Source organism: Ranitomeya imitator, chromosome 2, assembly GCF_032444005.1.
Source record: "Ranitomeya imitator isolate aRanImi1 chromosome 2, aRanImi1.pri, whole genome shotgun sequence".
Taxonomy (NCBI): domain Eukaryota; kingdom Metazoa; phylum Chordata; class Amphibia; order Anura; family Dendrobatidae; genus Ranitomeya; species Ranitomeya imitator.
The window spans coordinates 52,541,239-52,568,524 of record NC_091283.1 but is presented as its reverse complement, the minus strand read 5'-3'; the positions used below and the strand labels follow the sequence as shown (position 1 = coordinate 52,568,524).

At 49.5% G+C, this 27,286-nt stretch overlaps 1 protein-coding gene across 3 annotated transcripts in view; it reads right to left on the bottom strand.

The window, feature by feature from the left end:
* Nucleotides 1–27,286, bottom strand: part of LOC138661800 (cytochrome P450 2F3-like) — a 130,277-nt gene that overhangs the window by 7,608 nt on the left and 95,383 nt on the right. For all 3 annotated transcript variants that reach the window (XM_069746726.1, XM_069746725.1, XM_069746727.1), the window contains exons 6-7: nt 21,843–22,019; nt 1,548–1,689 (exon numbers count right to left, since the gene is read on the bottom strand). In XM_069746726.1, the coding sequence (XP_069602827.1) occupies nt 1,548–1,689; nt 21,843–22,019 (319 nt within the window). The remainder of the gene's footprint in view (nt 1–1,547; nt 1,690–21,842; nt 22,020–27,286) is intronic.

The following is a 27,286-nucleotide window of genomic DNA, read 5'->3' as shown; positions in this document are numbered from 1 at the left end:
GCATCAGACAAGGATCCAAGTGGAGTTAAATAGAGCAGCCCACTAATGAATTAGCCTCGTCACCTGTAGAAGGAAACTCAGAAACACCCACAGGCATCAGAGAAAGTCCACGGACAGAACCAGCCGAAGTACCATTCATGACCACAGGAGGGAGCCCGAAAACAGAATTCACAACACTCAACGTAGCAGACTTCAAAGTTGCTGGGCTCCAAAAGACACTGAAGATGACCTATTGACGACCTCACTAGTCACTGGACAGAAGCCTCCTGAAATCTAAGGGTAATGGCTGATTGGATCATTTTCAAAAAATTGGTTTTAAATCTTTTTTCAGCTTCTTTGAATCCAGCTAAATGGTGTCTGATTGGTCACCATTTTGCTGAATTCGCGTGAATCGTATCTTCAAACAAATTTGGATTATTGCAAATCCTAACTTTTTGTGAAATTCAATGCAAATTCAATGAGCCTTTAAGTGGCTCTTTCATCCCTAGTATTCATTCTTTGATTATGATAGTGTAAGGAGGTGACAGGGGCCGTCATATGCCTCCCTCTCTTTAAACAGTGTTCATATTAAAAACGTGTGGTTCCATAGAGTTTATGACTGTTATTGTATTCATTTACTGTTATTCTAAATGTGTATGTTCTTGACATGTATTGTGCATAGGATTAGGGATAGAATAGAAGGTAGCAGTAGCTTAAGGGTTTTCCAGACTGGGAGGAGTTACAGATGGTGTAGTACAGAACAGTGAGCTATAGTGAGGGACTTCCTGGTTTTAGTGAGGAGTAGTGAGGCAGGAGTGAAGAAAGGCAGTCAGATAGCCATGGGGGTGAAGTTTCTGAGGCAAGAAGGGACCCCAGGCTGAGTAGCGTGCAAGTGGTCATCATCTTAAACGGTAACCTTTCTAAAGAGAATCCGGGCCTACAGCCGGAATTAGGCAGAGCTGAGCACGCCTTTTATATTTTCCTTTTGAAACTGGACATAGGGAATGGGAGGAAGTTGGTGGACCTAAAGGCACGGAAGGGGCAGAGATTGCCAGGAGAGACAGAGATTGTCAGATGGGACAGAGATTGTTCAACGAGGCAGAGATTGCTGGGAGACAGAGATTGTCAGAGTGGACAGAGATTGTCCAGTGAGGCAGAGATTGCCAGGTGAGACAGAGATTGTCCAGCAAGGCAGAGATTTCCGGGAAAGGCAAAGATTGCCAGGAGGGACATAGATTGTCGGACGAGGCAGAGATTGCAAGGGAAGACAGGGAAAGCTCCAGGAATGCCATTGCATAAAAACTGTGCTGCATCTGTTATAAGAACCCTGTTGCTAAGCAAAGTTGGACTGTTAAGCATGGACATAGATTCTGGAGTTGTTTGTGAGAACCGGGAATCTGGAGCTGGATGACTGAAGCAGAAGGAACCCTGAAATCTAAAGTGAGTGTTCTACTTTATATTTCCTTTGTGGGGTGCCAGCGTGTGGGAATGCAACAGCACCTCCCCCCCGACTGCCACCCTGACCTCCTCATAATACAATAATCATCATATATGTGTTCTGAGTTCACCTGCTATCTCGGGATATTTCATAAGGATAAGGATTCCATATCGCAGAGTCGTACTGACAGTCTCTGTTCCACCAAAAAGCAGATTTTGAATGGTTCTTGGCAAACTTTTGATATAGAAGCTGGTATCTGGGATATCCGCCTCCTAAGAATGTAAAAATGTTAAATTACCTAAAACAGGTTGGTTTTGTTAAATTACTAGAAAGATGTGTTCATCAGGTTCATGACAACCCTCAATGGGTTGTCCTATTTCTCTTGTTACTGTAGCTTTCCTTACAAACTGACTTACATTTTTGTCCATACAATGGCTGCTGTTGGAGGATCATATGATCTGACCTAGACATCACCCTCCTCAAAATAAAAAAGTAGCTTTCCCATTTGAAGTGTTTTACAATTGAGGATGGCCTGGATGGATGGATCTGGTTACGCGCTCCTCCATCTGAAACCATTATACAGACAGAAGTACTGGTCAATTTGAGGAAGCAGCACTAACAGAAGTAAGCGGCTACCCCTTTAATGACACACCCTGTAACGCCTTCCAGGACAAGTGATGCAGATGACAGGTAACAAAGTGATAAAGGTGTTCTTGAGTAGAAACAGGCCAGGAAAACTCAAGGAATCACCACATTAAATGGAATACTGTTTGAATCAAGTTCTTATGTTAAATCTCTTTTTTGGAAAAATAAAAACAACTAAATATTTATAAATTTGACATTCTTTCTGACAATTTCTATATAACTATCAATACTGAAATAAAATTAAAAAGCTTGAAATGTTCACATAGGCCGCTAAGCGTTATACTAAATTTACATTTCTTGTCTATGTTCAGCAGCTTCATTATCATTACAGACAATATTTCAATGAAAGATAACGCTTTTGTATAAAGTAGATAAAACAGGAGAATCCATCATTCACAATAGCATGAGATGTCACAGCTCACCTCCTCCTCCTGTACAATGACACCTCTAGATACAGTAGATAGCACAGGATACACTATTGACAATAGGTGATAAATACACCTACCCTCCTTTCCTTCTTATACAATCACTTGCAACACCTCTACATACAGTAGATAACAAAAATGTATGCATTCACTACAGGTGATGTCACAGCTCACCTCCTCCCCCTCCTGTACAATGACTGATAAGATCTCTATATATACAGCAGATAAGACAGGATCCACCATTCATAATAGGTTATGTCATGTCTCACCTCCTCCTGTACAATGACTTATAACACCTCTATATACAATAGATGACACAGGATCCACCATTCACAATAGGTGATGTCACAGCTCACCTCCTTCTCCTGTACAATAACTGATAACACCACTATATACAGTAGATAACACAGGATGCACCATTCACAATAGGTGATGTCACAGCTCACCTCCTCCTCCTGTACAATGACTAATAACACCTCTCTATACAGTAGATAATACAGGATCCACCATTCACAATAGGGGATGTCACAGCTCACCTCCTCCTGTACAATGACTGATAACACCTCTATATACAGTAGATAATACAGGATCCACCATTCACAATAGGGAATGTCACAGCTCACCTCCTCCTCCTGTACAATGACTGATAACTCCTCTATATACAGTAGATAATTGTTATGACCTGGTGGTTAAGAGGCCACACTGAAATGACCTGGTGGCTAAAACGCAACATGGAACGAGCTCTGAGAAGGTGGTATCTCTACTGACCGCAGTCCCTAATCCTAACAACACAACTAGAAATAGCCGTGGGATGTTCCTGACACTCCCTAGACACCTCGTCACAGCCTCAGATATAACTACCCCTAAAGAAGGAAATAGAAAGCTATCTTGCCTCAGAGAAACCCCCAAAAGGAAAGACAGCCCCCCCACAAATATTGACTGTTAAAGGAGAGGGAAATGACGAACACAGAAATGAAATTAGATTTCAGCAAAGGGAGGCCAAAACTAAACTAGATAGACAGAGAGCAAAGGATACTGTGCGGTCAGTATTAAAAACTACAAAATCCACGCAGAGTTTACAAAAATGAACTCTACACCGACTCACGGTGTGGAGGGGCAAATCTGCTTTCCCAGAGCTTCCAGCTAGCCTGAATAAGACATAGTGACAAGCTGGACAAAAGAGACAAAATGCAAAGCAATAGAGTCCAAACAAATGGACAAACAAAACTAGCGAAACTTATCTTTTGCAGACAAGGACTGGCCATATGAGAAATCCAAGGGAAGAATCAAATCCAACCAAGAACATTGACAGCAGGCATGGACTAAAGCCCAGAGCAGGTTTAAATAACAAACCCAGGCAAGGCGATTAGTGAAGACAGCTGCTACAGCCACCCAACGGAGCAGCAGTTCCACTTGAAACCACCAGAGGGAGCCCAAGGGCAGAACCCACAAAAATACCATTAGCAACCACAGGAGGGAGCTCCAGAACGGAACTCACAACAGATAATACAGGATCCACCATTCACAATAGGTGATGTCACAGCTCACCTCCTCCTCCTGTACAATGACTGATAACACCTCTATATACAGTAGATAACACAGGATCCACCATTCACAATAGGTGATATCACAGCTCTCCTCCTCCTGTACAATGACTGATCACACCTCTATATACAGTAGATAACACAGTATCCACAATTTACAATAGGTGATATCACAGCTCACCTCCTCCTCCTGTACAATGACTGATAACACCTCAATATGCAGTAGATAACACAGGATCCACCATTCACAATAGGTGATATCACAGCTCTCCTCCTCCTGTACAATGACTGATCACACCTCTATATACAGTAGATAACACAGTATCCACAATTTACAATAGGTGATATCACAGCTCACCTCCTCCTCCTGTACAATGACTGATAACACCTCAATATGCAGTAGATAACACAGGATCCACCATACACAGTAGGTGATGTCACAGCTCACCTCCTCCTCCTGTACAATGACTGATAACACCACTCTATACAGTAGATAACACAGGATGCACCATACACAATAGGTGATGTCACAGCTCACATCCTCCTCCTGTACAATGACTGATAACACCTCTATATACAGTAGATAATACAGGATCCACCATTCACAATAGGTGATGTCACAGCTCACCTCCTCCTCCTGTACAATGACTGATAACTAGTGTTGAGCGATACCTTCCGATATCGGAAAGTATCGGTATCGGATTGGATCGGCCGATATTCAAAAAATATCGGATATCGCCGATACCGATACCCGATCCCAATACAAGTCAATGGGACCAAAATATTGGAATTAAAATAAACCCTTTCTTTCCTTGTAGGTTCATTCTACATGAAGGAAAACAACTAAGAATAATGCAGGATGTATTTGGGGAGGTGGCGGAGACATTAAAGGCATAGAGGTTAAGCCTAATCAAATAGAATAGCATGAATTTTTTTTTTTTTTTAAAGACGTTCGGAGTGACAAAGATATTGACTATGTAAATTTTTTTTTTTATTTTGTCAGATATTGATGTTTCACTATTCCACGCCCTTCCCCTTCATTTTTTTTACTTTTCCCACACTTTCATCTTCATCATCATCAGCATCTTTGACATCAACTTCTTCTTCACCTTATTCATCTTCTTCTTCATCTTCTGCCTATTTTTTTTTTATTACATTCTTCATATTCATTTTATTCAACTATTATTATTCTTCCTATTCTACTTCTTCATCATATTCTCATTTGTGACAGGCATTCCCGTAGTTGTTATCTATAAAAGTTTGAAGATTACACCTTCCGTTCTGCCTGTCGCAAAAGTTACATTTGTCCGCGTTCAGTTTGGCCTGCAGCGTCAGGCTTTATCCAGGGGCACCACGAGGAGGAACGGACTCACCCCCATACACTGCTTAGTCTTCTTCTGCATATAATTTTGATAATATCTTTTGCTCTGATATTAAGTGTTATGCTTAATGTTCTTCTGCTCTTTGTTCTGCAGCCTCTTGTTCTTCTGCTTCTCGGTCTTCCATGTCGTCGTCTCCAGGGTCGTCGTCTCCAGGGTCGTCGTCTCCGCCGTCGTCGTCTCCACCGTCGTCGTCTCCGCCATCGTCGTCGTCATCGGGGTGGTCTTCAGGGTCGTCGTCTCCAGGGTCGTCGTCATCTCAGTGGTTGTCGTCTCTGGTGTCGTCGTCATCTTAAGGGTGGTCTTCCGGGTCGTCGTCTTTAGGGTCTTCAACTTGGAAATGTAGCAGAAGGTACAAGAAGGCTGAGAAAATGCCGAGAACCAGCTGAGGGAACTGGAACTCGGATGGCTACCCGAAGGTTCAAGAGCCAATGGAACTACCGAGGACCAGCTGACGTTACTGGAACCCTAAAAAGCACTACCAAGGACCGCCTGACGTTGGCGGAACTCGGATACCCAGAAGGAGGCACCTAAGCCAAAGGCTCTGCCCGGAACCAGCTGACGTTACTGGAACCAGGATGGGGAGCAGAAGGTACAAGAGCAAAAGACACTGCCGAGAACCAGCTGACGGTACTGGAACCCGGTTGGGTAGCCGAAGGTCCAAGAGCCAATGGAACTACCGAGGATCAGCTGACGTTACTGGAACCCGGTTACTAAGCAGGAGATGCCCGTGCCTGAAAGCACTACCAAGGACCACCTGACGTTGGTGGAACTCGGATACCCAGAAGGAGGCACCTAAGCCAAAGGCGGTTCCAGCTGACGGTACTGGAACCAGGATGGGGAGCAGAAGGTACAAGAGCAAAAAACACTGCCGAGAACCAACTGACGGTGCTGGAACCAGGATGTGGACCTGAAGGTCCACAGGAGAGGAGAGAACAGCTAGGCCGCGAGGCAGCCGCAGTTACCGAACACCAACAGTCCTACAGGGGGAGCTTGGCCTACTGGCACTACAGAACCAGCCTTGATTGCCAATTCCCGCAGCCCACATAGGAAGCTCCTAAACTGGAGGCACCATGGAGTTGGCTAACCCGACCGCAACACGACGGGGCAACGCATAGGCGTCTCAGTGAGCTTGACACTACCCGGAACCAACTGACAGTGCTGGAACCAGGCTGGGCACGAGGGAGTACCCGTGACAAAAACACTGCCGAGAACCAGCTGGCGGTGCTGGAACACGGATGCGTTGCCCAAGTGTGCAAGAGCCCATGGCACCGAGGACCAGCTGACGGTGCTGGAACACGGTTACTAAGCTGTAGGTACCCGCTCTTAAAAGCACTACCAAGGACCGCCTGGCGTTGGCGGAACTCGGATACCCAGAAGGAGGCACCTTAGCCAAAGGCTCTGCCCGGAACCAGCTGACGGTGCTGGAACCAGGATGTGGACCAGAAGGTCCACAGGAGAGGAGAGAACAGCTAGGCCGCGAGGCAGCCGCAGTTACTGAACACCAACAGTCCTACAGGGGGAGCTTGGCCTACTTGCACTACAGAACCAGCCTTGATTGCCAATTCCCGCAGCCCACATAGGAAGCTCCTAAACTGGAGGCACCATGGAGTTGGCTAACCCGACCGCAACACGACGGGGCAACGCATAGGCGTCTCAGTGAGCTTGACACTACCCGGAACCAGCTGATGGTGCTGGAACCAGGCTGGGCACGAGGGAGTACCCGTGACAAAAACACTGCCGAGAACCAGCTGGCGGTGCTGGAACACGGATGCGTTGCCCAAGTGTGTAAGAGCCAATGGCACCGAGGACCAGCTGACGGTGCTGGAACACGGTTACTAAGCTGTAGGTACCCGCGCTTAAAAGCACTACGAAGGACCGCCTGGTGTTGGTGGAACTCGGATACCCAGAAGGAGGCACCTAAGCCAAAGGCTCTGCCCGGAACCAGCTGACGGTGCTGGAAGCAGGATGTGGACCAGAAGGTCCACAGGAGAGGAGAAACAGCTAGGCCGCGAGGCAGCCGCAGTTACCGAACACCAACAGTCCCACAGGGGGAGCTTGGCCTACTGGCACTACAGAACCAGCCTTGATTGCCAATTCCCGCAGCCCACATAGGAAGCTCCTAAACTGGAGGCACCATGGAGTTGGCTAACCCGACCGCAACATGACGGGGCAATGCATAGGCGTCTCAGTGAGCTTGACACTACCCGGAAACAGCTGACGGTGCTGGAACCAGGCTGGGCACGAGGGAGTACCCGTGACAAAAACACTGCCGAGAACCAGCTGGCGGTGCTGGAACATGGATGCGTTGCCCAAGTGTATAAGAGCCAATGGCACAGAGGACCAGCTGACGGTGCTCGAACACGGTTGCTAAGCTGTAGGTACCCGCGCTTAAAAGCACTACCAAGGACCGCCTGGCGTTGGCGGAACTCGGATACCCAGAAGGAGGCACCTAAGCCAAAGGCTCTGCCCGGAACCAGCTGACGGTGCTGGAACCAGGATGTGGACCAGAAGGTCCACAGGAGAGGAGAGAACAGCTAGGCCGTGAGGCAGCCGCAGTTACCGAACACCAACAGTCCTACAGGGGGAGCTTGGCCTACTGGCACTACAAAACCAGCCTTGATTGCCAATTCCCGCAGCCCACATAGGAAGCTCCTAAACTGGAGGCACCATGGAGTTGGCTAACCCGACCGCAACATGACGGGGCAATGCATAGGCGTCTCAGTGAGCTTGACACTACCCGGAACCAGCTGACGGTGCTGGAACCAGGCTGGGCACGAGGGAGTACCCGTGACAAAAACACTGCCGAGAACCAGCTGGCGGTGCTGGAACACGGATGCGTTGCCCAAGTGTGTAAGAGCCAATGCAACTGAGGACCAGCTGACGGTGCTGGAACACGGTTACTAAGCTGTAGGTACACACGCTTAACAGCACTACCAAGGACCGCCTGGTGTTGGCGGAACTCGGATACCCAGAAGGAGGCACTTAAGCCAACGGCTCTGCCCGGAACCAGCTGACGGTGCTGGAAGCAGGATGTGGACCAGAAGGTCCACAGGAGAGGAGAAACAGCTAGGCCGCGAGGCAGCCGCAGTTACCGAACACCAACAGTCCCACAGGGGGAGCTTGGCCTACTGGCACTACAGATCCAGCCTTGATTGCCAATTCCCGCAGCCCACATAGGAAGCTCCTAAACTGGAGGCACCATGGAGTTGGCTAACCCGACCGCAACATAACGGGGCAACGCATAGGCGTCTCAGTGAGCTTGACACTACCCGGAACCAGCTGACGGTGCTGAAACCAGGCTGGGCACGAGGGAGTACCCGTGACAAAAACACTGCCGAGAACCAGCTGGCGGTGCTGGAACATGGATGCGTTGCCCAAGTGTATAAGAGCCAATGGCACAGAGGACCAGCTGACGGTGCTCGAACACGGTTGCTAAGCTGTAGGTACCCGCGCTTAAAAGCACTACCAAGGACCGCCTGGCGTTGGCGGAACTCGGATACCCAGAAGGAGGCACCTAAGCCAAAGGCTCTGCCCGGAACCAGCTGACCGTGCTGGAACCAGGATGTGGACCAGAAGGTCCACAGGAGAGGAGAGAACAGCTAGGCCGTGAGGCAGCCACAGTTACCGAACACCAACAGTCCTACAGGGGGAGCTTGGCCTACTGGCACTACAGAACCAGCCTTGATTGCCAATTCCCGCAGCCCACATAGGAAGCTCCTAAACTGGAGGCACCATGGAGTTGGCTAACCCGACCGCAACATGACGGGGCAATGCATAGGCGTCTCAGTGAGCTTGACACTACCCGGAACCAGCTGACGGTGCTGGAACCAGGCTGGGCACGAGGGAGTACCCGTGACAAAAACACTGCCGAGAACCAGCTGGCGGTGCTGGAACACGGATGCGTTGCCCAAGTGTGTAAGAGCCAATGCAACTGAGGACCAGCTGACGGTGCTGGAACACGGATGCGTTGCCTATTCAAGATTGTCTTCCTAGAGCCCCAACTAGCAGTGTTGGAGCAAAGGGTAAGCAGGGGGAGCAGAGTGTAGGCCGAAGCCTGCACTGGAGGCAGCTTTGTGTCTGCGTTGCGTTTGCAGGACACGTTGCTGGCTACACAGCGGGGGAACAGCTGGCGTTGCTGAACCCCACTGACACATTGACTGGTGTTTTTCAGCTAGCACTTCCGGGCAAAAACTGGCGGTGTTAGAGCCCAGGGTCTGCAGGAGGAGCAGAGTGTAGGCCGAAGCCTAATTGAACCAATTTCAAAGGTAACCTTTAACCCACCCTCAGGTGTTACAATTTAGAAGAGCCACACCTTGTGCAGCAGTAATGCTCCACAAGTGAAAGGTTGCTCTTTAAATTTTGCTTATTGCACACGCAGAATGAAAGACGTACACAATTTTGCCCATTGTACAGTAAAACTGTATTGGAGGCGTGACATGTGTTTTTAAGAAGACGCAGCACAGGTGGCCAAAAATAACGCCTTGGTGCTGGGCGCTGCCTCCTGAGCGTTGTTATTTGCTGTACAGGAGTCTGCACTCTTGTTGTCCCTTGGCCATGCGCTGTGAGCGCTGCCTGTCTTCTCACCTCATTTCATGTTGGCCGCTGCAGTTATCGATGGCCATGAATCCCAGACCCACAGAGTTTTTTCAAAAATTCACACTGCAGGGCTGGGATTCATGGCCTTGTGCAGTAAATATGTTCACCGCTCACACATGTCCTTACACCTGCTTCAGAATGGGCGGCCTCAGCTGATCCCTTATCGCATGCCGCGGCCATGAGGCCGCACAGTCTGAAGAAGGCGGAAGGAGATGAGTGAAGACAGGCGAACATATGCACTGCACATGCCCATCAATCACACCCTCGCAGTCAAAATATATGAGACAATGAGGGGCGTTGTGTCGGGCAGGGCGGACGCACAGGCACAGCCAGCCAACCAATGATGTCAGAAGACGGGCAGCGCTACCAAGGGGGGTGCTGCGTGTCATTAAAAAGGAAAGTCACACCTCAGGGACAATGTAATGGTCTGTAATGAGACACATTTTGTAAGTGTTAAAATTCCACGTGGGCAAGGAAAAAAAGGCAGCCACCTTGTACAAATGCAGCATTACTGCTGTACAAGGTGGCTGTTATACATAGAAACACCTGGGGGGGCAGGTTCCCTTTAATTTCAGTTCAGGTGCCTGCATGGCGTTTGCAGGTCACGTTGCCGGCTACACAGCAGGGGAACAGCTGGCGGTGCTGAACCCCACTGACACATTGGCGGGTGTTTTTCTCTGTGCAGCTAGCACTTCCGGGCTAAAACTGGCGGTGTTAGAGCCCAGGGTCAGCAGGAGGAGGAGAGGAGCAGAGTGTAGGCCGAAGCCTGCACTGGTGGCAGCTTTTGTTCTGTTGTGCCAGCGTGGCTAGTGCTGGACACGTTGCCGGCTACACAGCAGGGGAACAGCTGGCGATGCTGAACCCCACTGACACATTGGCTGGTGTTTTTCTCTGTGCAGCTAGCACGTCCGGGCAAAAACTGGCGGTGTTAGAGCCCAGGGTCAGCAGGAGGAGGAGAGGAGCAGAGTGTAGGCCGAAGCCTGCACTGGTGGCAACTATTGTTCTGTTGTGCCAGCGTGGCTTGTGCTGGACATGTTGCCGGCTACACAGCAGGGGAACAGATGGCGTTGCTGAACCCCACTGACACAATGGCGGGTGTTTTTCTCTGTGCAGCCAGCACTTCCGGGCCCCAACTGGCGTTGTTAGAGCCCAGGGTCTGCAGGAGGAGCAGAGTGTAGGCATAAGCCTAGTGGAACCAATTTCAAAGGTAACCTTTAACCCCCCCTCAGGTGTTGCAAAGTACAAGAGCCACACCTTGTGCAGCATTAATGCTGCACAAGTCAGAGGTTGCTCTATGAATTTTTCTACTTGCACACGCTGAATGAAACACGTACACAATTTTGCCCATTATACAGTCAAACTGTATTGGAGGCGTGACTGACTTGCCTTTTTAAGGAGACGCAGCACAGGTGTCCAAAATAACGCCTTGGTGCTGGTCGCAGCCTCCTGAGCGCTGTTATTTGCTGTACAGGAGTCTGCGCTCTTGTTATCCCTTGGCCATGCGCTGTGAGCGCTGCCTGTCTTCTCACCTCATTTCATGTTGGCCGGTGCGGTTATCGATGGCCAGGAATCCCAGACCCGCAGTGTCTTTTCATAAAGTCAAACTGCAGGGCTGGGATTCATGGCCTTGAGCAGTAAATATGTTTGCCGCTCACTCATGTCCTTACACCTGCTTCAGACTGGGCAGCCTCAGCTGATCCCTTATCGCATGCCGCGGCCATGAGGCCGCACAGTCTGAAGAAGGTGGAAGGAGATGAGTGAAGACAGGCGAACATATGCACTGCACATGCCCATCAATCACACCCTCTCAGTCAAAATAGATCAGACAACGAGGGGCGTTGTGTCGGGCAGGGCGGACGCACAGGCACAAGCAGCCAACCAGTGATGTCAGAAGATGGGCAGCGCTACCAAGGGGGTGCTGCGTGTCATTTCAAAAGGAGAATCACACCTCAGGGACAGTGTAATGGTCTCTAATGAGACACATTTTGTACGTGTTGAGTTCGACGTGGGCAAGGAGAAAAAGTCAGCCACCTTGTATAAATGCAGCATTACTGCTGTACAAGGTGACTGTTATACATAGAAATACCTGGGGGGGCAGGTTCCCTTTAATTTCAGTTCAAGTGCCTGCATGGCGTTTGCAGGACACGTTGCCGGTTACACAGCAGGGGAACAGCTGGCGTCGCTGAACCCCACTGACACATTGGCGGGTGTTTTTCTCTGTGTAGCTAGCACTTCTGGGCAACAACTGGCGGTGTTAGAGCCCAGGGTCAGCAGGAGGAGGAGAGGAGCAGAGTGTAGGCCAAAGCCTGCACTGGTGGCAGCTTTAGGTCTGTTGTGCCTGCGTGACGTTTGCAGGACACGTTGCCGGCTACACAGCACGGGAACAGCTGGCGTTGCGGAACCCCACTGACACATCAGCGAGTGTTTTTTCAGTGTAGACAACACTTCCAGGTGACAACTGACAGTGTTGAAACCCAGGGAATAAAAGAGGAGCAAAGTGTAGGCCGAAGCCTGCACTGGAGGCAGGAAAATGGCTGTTATTGTGCCAGCGTGGCTTGTGCTGGACACGTTGCTGGCTAGACAGCAGAGGAACAGCTGGCGTTGCTGAACCCCACTGACACATTGGCGGGTGTTTTTCTCTGTGCAGCTAGCACTTCCGGGCAACAACTGGCGGTGTTAGAGCCCAGGGTCTGCAGTAGGAGCAGAGTGTAAGCCGAAGCCTGCAGTGGAGCAAGTTGAAAGGGAACCTTTAACCCCCCCAGGCATTTGTTGCTGAAAGAGCCATCTTGTACAGCAGTAATACTGCACATGGAAAATGGTGGCTCTTAAAATTATGCTCCTTGCAAACACTGAAGTACACACTCATATAATGTGTCCCCTCACACCGTTAAACCGTCCCGGAGGTGGGACTTTCCTTTGTAATGTGACACAGCACAGCCGTAATTCCAACCCCCTTGGTGCCGTGCGCCACCTCCTCAACATTGTTTGATTCTGTCATGGAGCCCGCGCTGTAATGTTATCCCTTGGCCATGCACAGTTAGCGGTGCCCGTCTTCTGACATCATTTAGGTGTCAGGCTGGCAGTGCCTGTGCATCCAAGCTGCCCGAGATCCAACCTCGCAGTGTCATCTAATGTAATCCCACTGCGGGCCTGGGATCCATGGGCATGCGCAGTGCATATCATCGCCTCTCACTCCCCTCCTTCCTGCTTCTTCAGACTGTGCGGCGTCACGGCCGTGGCATGCTATCAGGGATCAGCTGACGCCGCCTAGTCTGAAGAAGCGTGAAGAAGGGGAGTGAGAGGCTAGTATATGCACTGCACATGGCCATGGATACCAGGCCCACTGTGGGATCACATTAGACGACACTGCAAGGTGGGATTTCGGGCAGCGTGGATGCACAGGCGCAGCCAGGATGACAACAAATGATGTCAGAGGACGGGCAGCGCAAACTGTGCATGGCCAAAGGATAACATAATAGCGCAGGGTCCGTGACAGAATCAAACAACGCTAAGGAGGCAGCGCACGGAGCCAAGGGGATAGGAATGACGGCTGTGCTGCGTCACATTACAAAGGAAAGTCCCACCTCCGGGACAGTTTGACGGTGTGAGGCGACACATTACATGAGTGTGTATTTCAGCGTTTCCAAGGAGCATAATTTAAAGAGCGACCTTTTCCTTGTGCAGTATTAGTGCTGCACAAGGTGGCTCTTTCAGTAACAAACGCCTGGGGGGGGAGGACAGGTCCCCTTTCATTTTAGTTGTGCCAGCGTGGCAGTCGCATGACACGTTGCCGGATACACAGCTGGGGATCAGCTGACGTTACTGAACCCCAATAACAGAGGAGCGACTGTTGACTGTGCAGACAGCACTTCCAGTTACCAACTGGCGGTGTTAGAGCCCAGGGACAGCAGGAGGAGCAGATTGGAGGTATTGCCGCACACACAGCTGGGGATCAGCTGACGTTACTGAACCCCAATAACGGAGGAGCGACTGTTGACTGTGCAGACAGCACTTACAGGCACCAACTGGCGGTGTTAGAGCCCAGGGACAGCAGGAGGAGCAGATTGGAGGTATTGCCGCACACACAGCTGGGGATCAGCTGACGTTACTGAACCCCAATAACAGAGGAGCGACTGTTGACTGTGCAGACAGCACTTCCAGGCACCAACTGGCGGTGTTAGAGCCCAGGGACAGCAGGAGGAGCAGATTGGAGGTATTGCCACACACACAGCTGGGGATCAGCTGACGTTACTGAACCCCAATAACAGAGGAGCGACTGTTGACTGTGCAGACAGCACTTCCAGGAACCAACTGGCGGTGTTAGAGCCCAGGGACAGCAGAAGGAGCAGATTGGAGGTATTGCCGCACACACAGCTGGGGATCAGCTGACGTTACTGAACCCCAATAACAGAGGAGCGACTGTTGACTGTGCAGACAGCACTTCCAGGCACCAACTGGCGGTGTTAGAGCCCAGGGACAGCAGGAGGAGCAGATTGGAGGTATTGCCGCACACACAGCTGGGGATCAGCTGACGTTACTGAACCCCAATAACAAGGAGCGACTGTTGACTGTGCAGACAGCACTTCCAGGCACCAACTGGCTGTGTTAGAGCCCAGGGACAGCAGGAGGAGCAGATTGGAGGTATTGCCGCACACACAGCTGGGGATCAGCTGACGTTACTGAACCCCAATAACAGAGGAGCGACTGTTGACTGTGCGGACAGCACTTCCAGGCACCAACTGGCGGTGTTAGAGCCCAGGGACAGCACGAGTAGCAGAGGAACAGAGTGTAGGCCGAAGCCTGATTGGAGCAAGTTGAAAGGGAACCTTTAACCCCCCCAAGATGTTTGTAGCTGAAAGAGCCATCTTGTGCAGCACTAAGGATGCAAAAGGAAAAGGTTGCTCTTTTAATTATGCTCCTTGCAAACACAGAAGTAAACACGAAAAATGTGTCCCCTTATACCGTAAAACCATCCCGGAGGTGCGAATTTCCTTCGTAATGGGACGCAGCACAGCTGTCATTCCTACCCCCTTGGTGCCGTGCGCTGCCTCCTCAGCGTTATTTTAAGCTGTCACGGACCCTGTGCTGTTCTGTTATCCCTTGGCCATGCCCAATTTGCGCTGCCTGTCTTCTGACATAATTTGGTGTCAGGCTGTCAGTGTCTGTGCGTCCACGCTGCCTCAGATCCCACCTCGCAGTGTTGTCTAATGTAATCCCACTGCGGGCCTTGGATCCATGGGCATGCACAGTGCATATCCTCGCCTCTCACTCCCCTCCTTCCCTCTTCTTCAGACTGTGCGGCGTCACGGCCGTGGCATGCTATTAGGGATCAGCTGACGACGCACAATCTGAAGAAGGCGGAGGGAGATGAGCGAGAGCCCGAGGGGAATATATGCACTGCGCATGCCCATGGATCCCAGGTTCGCAGTGTGATTCAATCAGAAGACACTGCGAGGTGGGATCTCGGGCAGCGCGGGCGCACAGGCGCAGCCAGCCTGACATCAAATTATGTCAGAAGACAAGCAGCACAAATTGGGCATGGCCAAGGGATCACAGAACAGCGCAGGGTCTGTGACAGCTTAAAACAATGCTGAGGAGGCAGCGCACGGTACCAAGGGGGTAGGAATGACGGCTGTGCTGCGTCACATTACGAAGGAAAGTCCCAGCTCCGGGACGGTATAACGGTATCAGTGAACACATTTTATAAGTGTTAAGTTCTGCGTGTGCAAGGAGCTAAACTAAACGAGCTACCTTTTCCTTGTGCAGCATGACTGCTGCACAAGGTGGCTCTTTCAGTAACAAACGCCAAGGGGGGGGGACAGGTTCCCTTACATTTAGGTTGTTGTGCCAGCGTGGCGGTCACAGGACACATTGCCGGCTACACAGCTGGGGATCAGCTGACGTTACTGAAACCCAATAACACTGGGTCGTATGTTTTGACTGTGCAGCCTGCACTTCTGAGCCGCAACTGGCGGTGTTGGAGCCCAGGAATAGCAGTTCAGGTGGTAGAAAGATGAACACATCAGGAGACCTGGATGACACCCAATTACTTAATCAGGCAGAGGAGTGGCAAATTCCTGCGAGATCCAGGCCTGGTTCTTTTTCAGAAATGTAAGCCGGTCAACGTTATCGGAGGATAGTCGCATGCGACGGTCTGTTAGTACACCACCTGCGGCACTAAAGACACGTTCCGATAAGACACTAGCCGCAGGGCAAGCCAGCACCTCCAATGCATACTGGCTTAGCTCTGGCTATGTATCCAGCTTAGAGACCCAAAACTTGAACGGGGAAGAGCCGTCTGGGAATACAGTAAGAGGGCAAGACATGTAGTCTGTCACCATCTGACGGAACCGTTGCCTCCTGCTGACTGGAGCCGCCGGTGATGGTGTAGACATTTGGGGCGGGCACACAAAAGTTTGCCACAGTTGTGCCATACTGGTCTTGCCTTGGGCAGAGGCACTGCTTCTGCTCCCTCTTTGTGCAGAGCCTCCTCCACTGCCTCGACGCACTGAGCTGCTTTGTAAAGCACCAGCAGCACGCCTCTCAGTTGGACTGGAGAAGATGATGGAATTCACCAGTGTGTCGTGGTAGTCCCGCATTTTACGCTACCGGGTCAACGCTGGGATGAGGTTTTGGACGTTGTCCTGGTAGCGAGGATCGAGGAGGGTGAACACCCAATAATCAGGCATTTTGAGAATGTGGTCGATGCGGCGGTCGTTTCTCAGGCACTGCAGCATGAAATCAACCATGTGCTGCAGACTGCCAACTGGCCCAGAAACGCTGTCCCCTGCTTGAGACATGATCTCTGCCCGCTCATCATCACCCCACCCTCGCTGTACACACTGACCACTGGACAATTGTGTAACTCCCTCCTCTGGACAGAGCTCTTCCTCCTCCATTGACTCCTCCTCATCCTCCTCACAAAGTGGCCCCTGCGTACCCCTTTGTGAGGAACCACGTGACGCTGACTCTCCAGAAGCTGATGGAAAAGGTGACTCCTCATCCTCCACCTCCTCCACAACATCATCCCTTAACGCTTGCAAAGTTTGTTGAAGCAGGCAGATAAGGGGGACAGTCATGCTGACTAGTGCATCATCTGCACTTGCCATCCGTGTGGAATAATCGAAAGGACGCAAAACCTGGCAGACGTCCTTCATAGTGGCCCACTCTGTGGTTGTGAAGTCTGATCGGCGCTGACTGCGACTTTTTTGCGCCTGATGCAGCTGGTACTCCATTACTGCTTGCTGCTGCTCACACAACCGCTCCAACATATGTAACGTGGAATTCCACCTGGTAGGTAGGTCACATATGAAGCGGTGTTCCAGAAGGCGGAATCGGCGCTGCAGAGCAGCAATGCGGGATCTTGCCAAGCTGGAACGCCGCAAGTGAGCACACTCTAAGCGGACCTTGTGCAGCAGTGCATCAAGATCCGGATAGTCCCTCAGAAATCTCTGCACAACCAAATTGAGCACATGTGCCAGACATGGGATGTGAGTGAGGTTGCCAATGGCCAAAGCTGCCACCAGATTTCGGCCATTGTCACACACTACCATGCCTGGCTGGAGATTCGCTGGCACAAACCACACATCGCTCTCCTGCTTGATGGCGTTCCAGAGCTCCTGCGCTGTGTGGCTTCGATTCCCCAAAGAAACAAGTTTCAAGACGGCCTGTTGACGTTTGGCCACGGCTGTGCTCATGTCGGTCGTAACAGGTAAACGTTCACAGGTCCATGTGGAGGTGGACTGTGACGACTCCTGCAGCGATGATTCCGAGGAACTTGTGTATGAGGAGGAGTCAATGCGTACAGACTGGATTCCTGCAATCCTTGGAGTGGGCAGGACACGTCCTGCGCCACTCACACGATCTGTACCTGGCTCAACAACATTTACCCAATGGGCAGTGAGGGAAATGTATCGCCCCTGTCCATGTTGACTGGTCCACGCATCGGTGGTGAGGTGGACCTTGCTACTGACGGCGTTCAGTAGCGCGTGTTTTATGTGTCCCTCCACATGCTTGTGCAGGGCAGGGACAGCTTGCCTGCTGAAGTAAAAGCGGCTGGGCACCTTGTACTGTGGGACTGCCAATGCCATCAAGTCACGGAAGCTGTCAGTCTCCACCAGCCTGAATGAGAGCATTTCCAGTGACAGAAGTTTGGCAATGCCTGCATTCAGAGCCTGTGCTTGGGGGTGGTTGGCCGAGAATGCCCGCCTTTTCTCCCATGCCTGTACTACCGATGGCTGTAGAGTAGACTGGGAGTGTGAGGATGACTGGGAATGGGGTGCTGTGGGTGGAATTACACTAGGTCTCTGGACAACAGTGCCAGAGGTTCTTCCATGGCGATCCTGGGAGGAAGCCGAACCAGCTGTGCGTGAGCTGGAGGAAGAGGCAACACGAGCTGAAGAGGTGGTAGCTGCCGCTGTTGGTTGGCCTAGGTCTTCAGTGTGTTTTTGTAACTCCACCGCGTGCCTGGTCCGCACATGTTTCCACATATTTGTGGTATTGAGGTTGCTGACACTTTTACCTCTTTTGACTTTCTGATGACACAGCTTGCATTTGACAAAACAAATGTCATCTGCAACTGTGTCAAAAAAGGACCAGGCACTGCAAGTCTTGGGAGCGCCCTTTTTGGCTTTTGAAAGAGACAGGCTCCTAACGGGTGCCAAAGTGGAGGCTACAGGCTCCGCAGTCTTCCCGCTCCCTCTCCCTCTTTGACCCGTTAGGGGAATCTCTTCCTCAGAGCTGCTCCCACCAACTTACTGTTCCTCACGCCACGATGGGTCAAGGACCTCATCATCTCCACTACCCTCTGCCACCAACTGCTCCTCCTGGGTAGTCTCGGCAGCACAGTACGCACCAGAAAGCGGCACCTGAGTTTCATCATCAGATGCGTACTGCGCTGTGGTTACCGCAGGCACTGGTCCACCCGCCTCTTCAGAGTCAGAGAGACAAAGCTGTTGGGCATCACTGCACACTGCCTCTTCTTCCATTTCTCCAATGCTGCTTGGCTGGCCCCCTGTTTCCAAGCCAAGAGATTCAGAGAACAGGAGTAGAGACGGCTCCTGTCCTGGGCTCTCTGACTGCCTGGCCAATTTGGCAGGTGGTGAAGAGACAGATGGCTGCTCTCCAGTGGTCTGTGCCAGAGAGAATGTGGCACTAATTGAAGTCGATGCCGATGCGTTAGCTGCCATCCATCCGACAACGGCTTCAATTTGATCTTCACGCAGCAGCGGTGCACGGCGCTCTCCGACAAAGCTGCGCATGAAGGACTGTTCCCTGCTGAAATTGAGTGATGATGAGTCACCGGTGCCCGCAGCAGGCACAGAATCACCACGTCCTCTCCCTGCTCCTCTCCCTGCTCCGCGCCCACGCCCACGTGCCTTACTCCCTGCCCTCTTCATCTTGGTTGACAGATAAGGATAAGCAGAAAAGTACTAAGGCCTTAGTGTGCTTATTCCTGAAATGCTCCTCCTAACAGGTGTAAGAAACACTAATGTTGTAAAATGTGGACTAGACTTTATTATTGATAAAATGTGGCTTACACAAGTGTTAAGTGGTGTTTGGTGAACTTTACTTTTTTTTTCTGCAGATCGGGCTACAGAGCGACTTTAACTCACACAGGGACCGTGCAGACAGCCATAAACGGCGCTGCAAGGCCCAAAAACACTCCTCTAGGTTATCCTATGTAGTGTTTTTCCACAATTTAGCTGGAGGCGGGTGGAAAGACACTAGTAGGAAATTTTTGGAAAAATTTTCAACAGGCTGCACTATTTGAAAAAAAGGACAAGTTATTTAATGGTATGAGGCAGTGACGCACCCTGAGCTGAATACAACCGGCTGTGGCTGCATGCAGACTACAGGGCGAGCTGTGCTCACACGGAGACCATGCAGACAGCCGTAAACGGCGCTGCAAGGCCCAAAAACACTTCTCTAGGTTATCCTATGTAGTGTTTTTCCACTATTTAGCTGGAGACGGGTGGAAAGACACTAATAGGAAATTTAAAAAAAAAATTTCAACAGGCTGCACTATTTGAAAAAAAGGACAAGTTATTTAACGGTATGAGGCAGTAACGCACCCTGAGCTGAATACAACCGGTTGTGGCTGCACACAGACTACAGGGCGAGCTGCGCTCACACGGAGACTGTGCAGACAGCTGTAAACGGCGCTGCAATGCCCAAAAACCCTACTCTAGGTTATTCTATGTAGTGTTTTTCCACTATTTAGCTGGAGACGGGTGGAAAGACACTAATAGGACATTTTTGGAAAAATTTTCAGCAGGCTGCACTATTTGAAAAAAAGGAAAAGTTTTTTCACGGTATGAGGCCGTGACGCACCCTGAGCTGAATACAACCGGCTGTGGCTGTACACAGACTACAGGGCGTGCTGCGCTCACTCGGAGACCGTGCAGACAGCCGTAAACGGCGCTGCAAGGCCCAAAAAAAACCCTCTAGGTTATCCTATGTAGTGTATTTCCACAATTTGGCTGGAGACGGGTGGAAAAACACTAATAGGAAATTTTAGAAAAAATGTGCAGCAGGCTGCACTATGAGCAAAAAAGGACAATGGATAGAACTGTATGAGGCAGTGTGAACCCCCCTGAGCTGAATACAACCGGGTATATGGCTGCACACAGACTACAGAGTGAGCTGCACACACACACATACACAGAGACCTTGCAGAACGCTGTTAAAACAGCGCTGCAAGGCAAGAGCAAGGTGAACACACAGCGTTTGCTAAATTAGCCTTGGAAAAGCAAAATAAAGCAATTAGCTATCTCAACTGGCCCTCAGTTAGAACACAGCGTCCTGTCCCTAACTGAAATCACAGCAGAGTGAGCGCAAAATGGCGGCAGCGTTTTTTATAGTACATGGTGACATCATTTCAGCAGCCAATCACAGCCTTGCCAGTAGTTACATGCCCACCATGCTAAACAGGATGTGCCCACACTTCCATTCATTCCTCATTGGCTGCTGCGTTCAGTTTGAATTCTGGGAACTTCCGATTCCGGTATCCGATACGCGGGAAATATCGGAATTCGGTATCGGAATTCCGATACCGCAAATATCGGCCGATACCCGATACTTGCGGTATCGGAATGCTCAACACTACTGATAACACCTCTATATACAGTAGATAACACAGGATCCACCATTCACAATAGGTGATATCACAGCTCACCTCCTCCTCCTGTACAAGGACTAATAACACCTATATATACAGTAGATAATGCAGGATTGTTTTGTTTTCATTTTGCAAACCATAAATTTAATCTCAAAATGTTCGAATTCACTTGAAACAGTGAATTTCACAACATAGCTCAAGAAAGTAGTTGTTGAGTGTTTTAATTATTATGTATAAAATACATTCAAATCAAAAACTTAATATAAAGAATAGAGCATTTTCTGATGACAAATTCCTTTTACGTCTGGCAAAAGTCCTTTTTAAAGTGGTTCCAAAGTCCACTTTGGAAATCCCTATTTACTATATGGATCCACTGTTAATAACTTGATCACGCCATGTCCCACTTCCGATTCCACCGATGGTCAACTGTAATCTCAAAGGATTCAAAGGGCTCATTTTTCCTGCAGTGCCTCCAGAGGGAAAATGAAGCATTACAGAGATTGTATTAAAATCAGTCAGCTATTCATGTAATAAATTAGCATGTTGGATCCTCTAGAGAAAGAGACACTCTGTGTAGTCAATCCCAAGTAGTGTATGGCAGATAGATAGGGGTTTTAAACAAGAACCCTTCTTATATTCCAAATTATGGTATGTATAAAACATTTTATAAATCAGATGATCATATTGTGAATATTTTGGAATTGGTCATTTTACCTGTTTTATCTTGATGAGGAAGCAGTCTATATAATCTCGTGGATTTTTTGGATCAAGCGTCTTCTCGTGATTTTCTATTAAGTCTGCTGAGATATCATAGATATCTTGAAAATTTCTCCATATTTTCTTATGTGGACCTGGCAAATAGTCCATAAGATTTGGAAACATGTTGTAGAGCTAAGAAAGAATAAAAATAAATACCCTTTTGTTTATGAAAATAAATGTTATGAAGGAAAAAAAAGATTCATCCAGCACCAAAGTTCTTAATGAAGTCATGATAAAAGTAATTGTATCAACTATGTAATGATTGTGCCCAACCATGTAGAGCTTCTCCACTTCAGGCACATCCCACTGTCAGGGAAGGAAGAATATATCACTTATGATAAGTGAGTATACAGACTAAACAGGAGGGCCTCCCAACTGCCCCTTTCTAAGTTAACACATTTTTCTTCCTGTTTTATATCACTGGAGCAAGTCTTTCTGCCACATCACAATTCCTGTGAACTCATCATCATTTGAATCAGTGACATATAGGTTTAGTAGACAGTGGAGCTCCTATGTGACTTACTTGATTTATGATGAGCTCAGTGGGCTGGAAACGTGGAAGAAACACTCACTCCTGTGTTATCTTAGGAAGAGAAATGTTTCACTTCATAAAGAAGTGGCTGAGACCTCATGCTATGTCGTCTGTATACTCAATTATCACAAGTGGTCAAGTGGTATGTCTTGACCATGAACTGGAGCAGCTCTGCATGGTCAGACACAGCCATTACACAGTACATAGCAGGGGCATATTTATAATACTATCTTAGCATATGAACATTTTTTAACACATCTAATTGGGGAACTTAGTTTTATTCCAAGATATAGTGATTAAAATGTTTGTTGCTTCTATGATGTCATGAATGATACATATTAAATGGGTATTCTAACCATCAAAAATCCACTAAGGCTCTTGCTAAAATGCGTTAACCAGTTACTGACTACCCTGATTTGATTTTTTAAATGATTTTCAAATAAAAACAAGGACATTTTTATCTCAAGGATCCAGCATTACTTCTTTTTGTTTTGTCTTTTCGAACTAATTCATACACTCAGTTGACGGGTGGCTGTGTTCCTCGTCCACATGGATCGGTCAGGTCAAAGGATTTTCTGGTGAACAGCATACCCTCTACTGACTTTTATAAAAAATCCACATCTCAATGTCCTATTTGGCAACATGGAAGTCATTAAACTCCTCAAAACAGAAATAAGCTCTGACAGGAGCGGTACATCCAAGCTTTTTATTTGAATGGTAGGCATATAGTAGAGACTGTATAAGAGGTATCCAACTCCAAGTTGGTCTTGTTCCCATGTTAATTCTTGGGGAGAATGAGAATAGGTACAGTATGTAGTTCCTAAGTTCATCAGTATTAACAGTTATTTAGTTATAGCTACAGTTAGGGCCAGAAATATTTGGACAGTGACACAATTTTCGCGAGTTGGGCTCTGCATGCCACCACATTGGATTTGAAATGAAACCTCTACAACAGAATTCAAGTGCAGATTGTACCGTTTAATTTGAAGGGTTGAACAAAAATATCTGATAGAAAATGTAGGAATTGTACACATTTCTTTACAAACACTCCACATTTTAGGAGGTCAAAAGTAATTGGACAAATAAACATAACCCAAACAAAATATTTTTATTTTCAATATTTTGTTGCAAATCCTTTGGAGGCAATCACTGCCTTAAGTCTGGAACCCATGGACATCACCAAACGCTGGGTTTCCTCCTTCTTAATGCTTTGCCAGGCCTTTACAGCCGCAGCCTTCAGGTCTTGCTTGTTTGTGGGTCTTTCCGTCTTAAGTCTGGATTTGAGCAAGTGAAATGCATGCTCAATTGGGTTTAGATCTGGAGATTGACTTGGCCATTGCAGAATGTGCCACTTTTTGGCACTCATGAACTCCTGGGTAGCTTTGGCTGTATGCTTGGGGTCATTGTCCATCTGTACTATGAAGCGCCGTCCAATCAACTTTGCAGCATTTGGCTGAATCTGGGCTGAAAGTATATCCCGGTACACTTCAGAATTCATCCGGCTACTCTTGTCTGCTCTTATGTCATCAATAAACACAAGTGACCCAGTGCCATTGAAAGCCATGCATGCCCATGCCATCACGTTGCCTCCACCATGTTTTACAGAGGATGTGGTGTGCCTTGGATCATGTGCCGTTCCCTTTCTTCTCCAAACTTTTTTCTTCCCATCATTCTGGTACAGGTTGATCTTTGTCTCATCTGTCCATAGAATACTTTTCCAGAACTGAGCTGGTGTTAGGACTGGCGGAACGCACCAAGACAGATGGTATAGATGCGTTCGCAGTCCGGGGTCCACCGTGCAGGTGAAAACCTGCTGCTAGCAATTAGCAGACTATATGGCGGTACACTAGAGTATACACGCGTGGGTTAACCTCACCCAGCGTGAAAGAAGCAATCCTGTTAAGGGACAGGACCGCGGTACCGCACATAAAGCGCGAGCAAGTAGTCAGCGAACTCAACCCCAACTGGGATTGAAGTCCGATTAAACCCTTGCTGGCGCAACACCGCAACTGGTTGTGAAATGAAACAGAAGAGCATGCAGTGCTGCACTGACGAACGCCACTAACCACCCAGGCTTGGGTAAGGAAAGCACAGAGGAAGTGCACGGCGCCGTACTGGCGGTCACAGCAACTGGACGCTATAATGTGTGACTAGTGCTGTAGGATAAGTCGGGCGCTAGGTAGCAGCCATACACCTTCCGCGAACGGTCATACTATAGGGTAGGGGTATCCAAGGACGACTTGCACTCACAACATACACACATTAGCAATTGTTTGACAATACTAGCGCATGGCCGTGCGGTCATGCGCAGTTTATATAGCAGCAGCACAGGAAGTGGCAACAGCACTTTTGCCCTTCTAGGACCTGCCAAGAGGACCAATGGAATGTGCTGCAGAGCCTGAGCACATGACCCTCGATCTCCAACGGGAAACCTTACGCTGGGCATGCTCAGTACGTGCAGACAAGGACTTAGTCCCAGAGAAGTCCGCTCGCTGCTGACCAGCACAGACTTTAATAGCAGAGACTGGAGAAGCAGCAGTAACTCTCAGAACAGAGTGAAAATGAGCAAGACACTGGGACCGACGTCCTTGCTGAGCAGACTCCACTGCGGCTGGACAAGAATGGGAGACCGCAGCGGAGGTGGCTCGAGATTCCCCCTGTGCAGAAGCGGGAACTCGACCCCTAACATTACCCCCCCTCCTAGGGCCCCCCCCTCCTTGGGCCTCGCTACGTTCGAAGGCAGCAATGAGCTGCGGAGCCCGAATGTGCTCAGCAGGCTCCCAGGACCTATCCTCAGGGCCGTAACCCTTCCAGTCCACCAAAAAAATTTTTTTGCCACGTACCACCTTGCACCCCAAGATAGCGTTCACCTCGAAATCGTCCGTAGACGAACCCGATGTCCTGGCAGATGACTCAGAAAACCGAGACATGTATACGGGCTTAAGGAGGGACACATGAAAGGTGTCGGTGATACCAAGGCGTGGAGGAAGGGCCAGACGGTAGACCACAGGATTAACCTGTTCGAGGACCTTGAAGGGACCCAAGTAGTGAGGAGCAAATTTAGTGGACTCAACTCGCAGCCTGATGTTACGGGCGGAGAGCCACACCAAGTCGCCAGGAGCAAAGGACGGGGCGGGGCGCCAATGAGCACCGGCGGAGGACCTCATTCTCTCCTTAGAGGCCCGAATGGCATCCTGAGTGCGGTCCCAAATATCTCGTGCCTCCACAGCCCAGTCTGCCACCCTGGAGTCTGTGGAAGACACGGACATAGGCACAGGTACCCGTGGATGCTGACCATAGTTGAGGAGGAATGGGGTTTGTCCAGTGGAGTCGGCTACGGCGTTGTTCAGCGCAAACTCTGCCCATGATAGCAAGGATGCCCAGTCATCCTGCCTGGCTGAAACAAAATGTCGCAGGTATGTGACCAAGGTCTGGTTGGCCCTCTCTACCAACCCATTCGTCTCGGGATGATAAGCGGAAGAGAGATTCAACTCAATACTGAGAAGACGACACAGCTCTCTCCAGAACCGAGACGCAAACTGGGGACCCCGGTCACTGACAATTTTGTCAGGCATACCATGTAGGCGAAAGATGTGCTTAATGAACAACGCAGCCAAGGCCCGTGCAGAAGGTAACCGTGGTAGCGGCACCAAATGCACCATTTTCGAGAAATGATCGGTGATGACCCAAATGATGGTACAGCCGAGAGACTTGGGCAAACCCACGACAAAGTCCATCCCGACCATCTCCCAGGGCCTATCTGCCACCGGCAAGGGATAGAGCAACCCAGCTGGCCTTTGACGCGGAGATTTATTTTTGGCACACACGCCAGAATATAATCCCTGACATCCCGGACCATATGCGGCCACCAGTACGTCCTCGCCAGTAGCTCAGATGTCCTCTTTGTCCCAAAGTGTCCACCCACTCTGGACAAATGAGCCCAAGAGAGAACCTCCGGTCGCAAATTAATGGGCACAAAAGTCTTGCCCGGAGGCACAGACTCAAGCGAAACCGGTGCTACGGTTCTCAGGCTCTCAGAGGGAACAATAAGCCGAGGCTCCTCTTCCTCCTCTTCAGTTGACATAAGGGAGCGAGAGAGAGCATCAGCACGAATATTCTTCTCCCCGGCGAGAAAATGAAGAGAAAAGTGGAACCGGGAAAAGAACAAGGACCATCTGGCTTGGCGAGAATTTAGCCGCTGGGCTGTCTGTAAGTAGACCAAATTTTTGTGGTCAGTGTAAACCTGGAAGGGAAACCGCGCACCTTCCAGAAGATGTCTCCACTCTGAAAAGGCCAACTTCATTGCTAGCAGCTCCCTATCCCCGATGGAGTAGTTTCTCTCCGCTGGCGAGAAAGTCTTAGAGAAGAAGAAGCATGGATGCTTCCGACCTTGAGCATCCTTCTGGTAGAGGACTGCTCCAGCACCCACGGACGAGGCATCCACCTGCATTAGGAATGGCTTATCCACATCAGGACGATGTAAGATGGGAGCGCTAGCAAAGTGGGACTTAATAGAAGTGAAGGCCTTGGAGACCTCTTCCGACCACAATTTAAGATTCGCTCCCTTCTTCGTGAGGGCTACCAAGGGAGCGACCAGAGTTGAGAAGTGGGGAATGAACTGGCGGTAATAATTAATGAACCCCATAAAGCGCTGCACCGCTTTAGGAGAATGGGGCTCTTGCCAGTCCATCACAGCCTGTAGTTTGGCAGGATCCATAGCCAATCCCTGGGCGGAGATGATATAGCCCAGGAACGGCAAAGACTCCTGCTCAAACATACACTTCTCCAACTTAGCGTAAAGAGAGTTTGCCCGTAGGAGGTCGAAGACTCTGCCAACATCTCTCCGGTGGGAGTCAATATCTGGAGA